This window comes from Ochotona curzoniae, unplaced genomic scaffold (assembly GCF_017591425.1).
Source record: "Ochotona curzoniae isolate NIBS_2020 unplaced genomic scaffold, NIBS_Ocur_1.0 contig_2723, whole genome shotgun sequence".
In the NCBI taxonomy this organism is placed as follows: domain Eukaryota; kingdom Metazoa; phylum Chordata; class Mammalia; order Lagomorpha; family Ochotonidae; genus Ochotona; species Ochotona curzoniae.
Genome location: NW_024465573.1, coordinates 1,667,194 through 1,670,914, shown reverse-complemented (window position 1 = coordinate 1,670,914; position 3,721 = coordinate 1,667,194). Strand labels below are relative to the sequence as shown.

Below are 3,721 nucleotides of genomic sequence, written 5' to 3'. Positions count from 1 at the left end.
TAAGGCATTTTATTCTCTTATCAGGTTCTTAATGATGACCAACTGCAGTGATACAGCTGTAAATATTAAGTATTTGCTCTCCTAGATTTTGGTGCATTATAGCTGGGGAGAAATGTTGATTTTCCACTGACTCCCAGGGAGGAAGAGGCATGATTTCATAATCCAGCACTATTTTAAAAAAGCATAGATGACATTGGGATAGAATAGCACTGGGTCAGTAATGCCATGATCTAGTACATGCTATGCAATGGAAAGACTTATATCTGGGAAGAATAAAAACATAAGTCACGACTGCCACTTGCAGGCTTACAATAATTTATGGGAATTGCTTAACATTTAGTGCTCAAGTATTCTCTTTCCTCTAAATACACAGCAGTAGATTGTTAATAGATTGTTAGTAGAGTATTAAATGAGCTGAGATCATGTGTACGCAGCACATTTTGAAATACGAAAAAAGGATTGTTGATTTAGAAAAAAGATGCATAAAAGTTACTGTTGTTAATAATGGTTACAGTAAATCACAAATATGTTGATTTTCAAGTTGTAGTTCTTATCTTCAGAAATGTACAAAGCCTTGAAATGTTCTAAGACCTGATATTGCTTCATCCCAAAGAGGAGCAACCTATGTTTCGACAGGCACTGCCCTTGCCCTTCAAAATGTTTGTCCTAATATGCTTTTCAAACAATATTGCTTTATTAGAGGGAAATTTTATCCAGAATCAGTACAACAAAAATGTTTGCCACAGAAACTATAAGTTGGCGATGATAGTGACAATCCAATTACAACATCTTGCAATTGGGATCACAAGCCACCTTTCTGTAACTTGGAATCAAGCAGCAACCATTCTTACACTTGATTTCCCCAGGATGTTCTCTCTGTGACAGCTAGTTATACTATTGACATCATTTTTTATGTCCCCTGCTCCTTTTCCCGCTGCAGGACAGTTTCTCATGGAAGCAAAGAACTGCTCAGAGGTGACCGAGTTCATCCTGCTGGGCATCCCTCACACAGAGGGCCTGGAGACCTTGCTTTTCATTGTATTCCTGCCCTTCTACATCTGCACCCTTCTGGGAAATGTGTCTATCCTCGTGGCTGTCATCTCTTCTGCTCGTCTGCACACGCCAATGTATTTCTTCCTGGGAAACTTATCTGTGTTTGACATGGGTTTCTCATCTGTGACATGTCCTAAAATGCTGCTTTACCTCATGGGACTGAGCAGACTCATCTCCTACAAAAACTGTGTCTCCCAGCTCTTCTTCTTCCACTTCCTGGGAAGCATCGAGTGCTTTTTGTACACTGTGATGGCCTATGACCGCTTCACCGCCATCTGCTACCCTCTGCAGTACACCACCATCATGAACCCTCGGATTTGTGTGGCCCTTGCTGTGGGCACCTGGCTGTTAGGCTGCATCCATTCTAGCGTCTTGACTTCCCTCACCTTCACATTGCCATATTGTGGCTCTAATGAAGTGGATTACTTCTTCTGTGATATCCCAGCAATCTTACCCTTGGCCTCTGCTGATACATCTATAGCACAGAGGGTGAGCTTCACCAATGTTGGTCTTGTGTCTCTTGTCTGCTTTCTTCTAATTCTGATGTCCTACACTCGAATCACAGTCTCCATCTTGAGTATTCATACAACGGAGGGTCGTCGCCGTGCCTTCTCTACCTGCAGTGCCCACCTCATTGCCATCCTGTGTGCCTATGGACCCATCATCACTGTCTACCTGCAGCCCACACCCAACCCCATGCTAGGAACTGCGGTGCAAATTCTGATGAATCTGGTAGGACCAATGTTGAACCCTTTGATCTATACTTTAAGGAATAAAGAAGTAAAAATAGTCCTGAAAACAATATTCCATGGAAAAGGCCATATCCTTGAAAGTTAGTAAGAAAAGAAGGATAGTGTATGACCTTGAGATTCTTTGTGCCACAGCATTTAAAATTTCTGCTTGAATCCCCATTTGGAACAACGATGCGGGATTTTCAGCATACACTGAATGGAGTGGACTACTTTAACATATGAAATCATATTTTTGTGCATTTTATTTTGTTTTCAGGATCTTTCCACTTTCCAAATAGTGCAGTCTTGGTTATTAATATTTACCTTTGCTGTCTGAGGAGCAGCTGTCACTGAGCAGGGTCGAGAGTGTCTTTTGACGACACCATTTCATCTATTATTTTTGCTTTTCTCTACTTCGAGCTATGTATGACATAGCCAATCCGGAAAGGCAATACATAGACAAGAATGGACTTTAAAATAATTGATTGACAAGGTAAGATAATCTTTCTTTCCACATTAATAAGCCAAATGTTAGGGTCAAGATAAAATTTTTTTCTTTATGCTATACTGTCTGAAAGGCAATACCTTAGAATTTGTCTACAAAGAGTCCCCAGGGCTCATGGATTTGTTAAAGACTTCTGTCTTAAAGAACATCAGTAGGAACTTTTGTTTTATCTGTCTATGTGTTAGAGTTCTGGGCTAGACAACACTGAAAAAAATGTGGAAACCTTTGGCCCAGTTCCAGTTATAAAGCCAGAACGCATGTTGACTTCCTGATTAATTATTTTAATGTTGTTCTTCGCTTTTTTCTTCAGTATCTAAACTTCAAACTTCTATATTTATGGTATAAAATTAATTATAGATCTATTACTATTTTCAGCTATTATGTAATTGGTATAAATTATATGATTTAGATCTCCAAACAATCTTTTACGATTGTGTGATTCTTCCCATTTTATTGATAAACCTTTAAGGCTTCGGGAAAATAAAGTTTTGTACATGATATAGGTAGAATGCAATAGGGTTAAGATACATATTCAAAACTTTTATTATAAGCATTAAGAAACATCTCTGGCCCGGTGCAGTGGCCTAGTGGCTAAAGTCCTCACCCCTCACCTTGAATGTGCTGGTCCTAATCCCAGCAGCTCCACTTCCCATCCAGCTCCCTGCTTGTGGCCTGGGGAAGCAGTGGAGGACAACCCAAAGCCTTGGGATCCGCTCCCCTGTGTGAGACCTGGAGGAATTTCCTGGCTCCTGGCTTTGGATTGGTGCAGCATTGGCCATTGCAGTCACTTGGGGAGTGAGTGAATCACCGGATGGAAGATCTTCCTCTCTGTCTCTTGTCCTCTCTTTTATATCTGACTTTTCAATAAAAAATTTAAAAATCTTAAAAAAAAAAAAATAGAAAGAAACATCTCCAAAATCTTTAGGAATTTTTTTTCAATTAAGAAATGAAGACATCACTGTAATACAGAAAGTCAGGAATCCCACAATCGGGTGTTAGAGTCCCAGCTACTCTTCCTCCCATCAAGCTCCCAGCCAACATGCCAGGGAAGAAGGGTCCTTGCCACCCAGGTGGGAGACCCTGGGAGTTCCTGCTTCTTGGCTTCATCGTAGTCCTAAGCCTGGAAGTGGAAGCCCTCTGTGGAGTGAAGCAGTGCCTGTAAGCTCTCTCCCATTCAAGCTTTACCCCATCTCTTCTGTGTCACTTTTCTTCCAAATGAACAAATAAATACATCTTTTCAAAAAGACAAAAAGAAATACTAAGAGAGCGCGCCTTTTCATCCATGGCACCTCAAGAAATATAGGATATTCAAACGAAATCGTCTCCCTTGTTTGTAGTGGAATTGTCGGCCAAAGAAAGACAGTTGCTTTTTAACTCCAGGAAAGACAGCAAGAACCTTGCAGAGCCACACTGACTGTCGGCAGCTGGTGGA

General features: G+C 40.8%; 1 protein-coding gene across 1 annotated transcript; it reads left to right on the top strand.

The window, feature by feature from the left end:
- The first annotated feature begins 951 nt into the window (after positions 1 to 951).
- On the top strand, positions 952 to 1,890 carry LOC121154233 (putative olfactory receptor 10D3). The gene has a single exon (XM_040977187.1). It carries the CDS (start codon positions 952 to 954, stop codon positions 1,888 to 1,890), a length of 939 nt encoding a protein of 312 aa, XP_040833121.1.
- Positions 1,891 to 3,721: the final 1,831 nt, after the last annotated feature.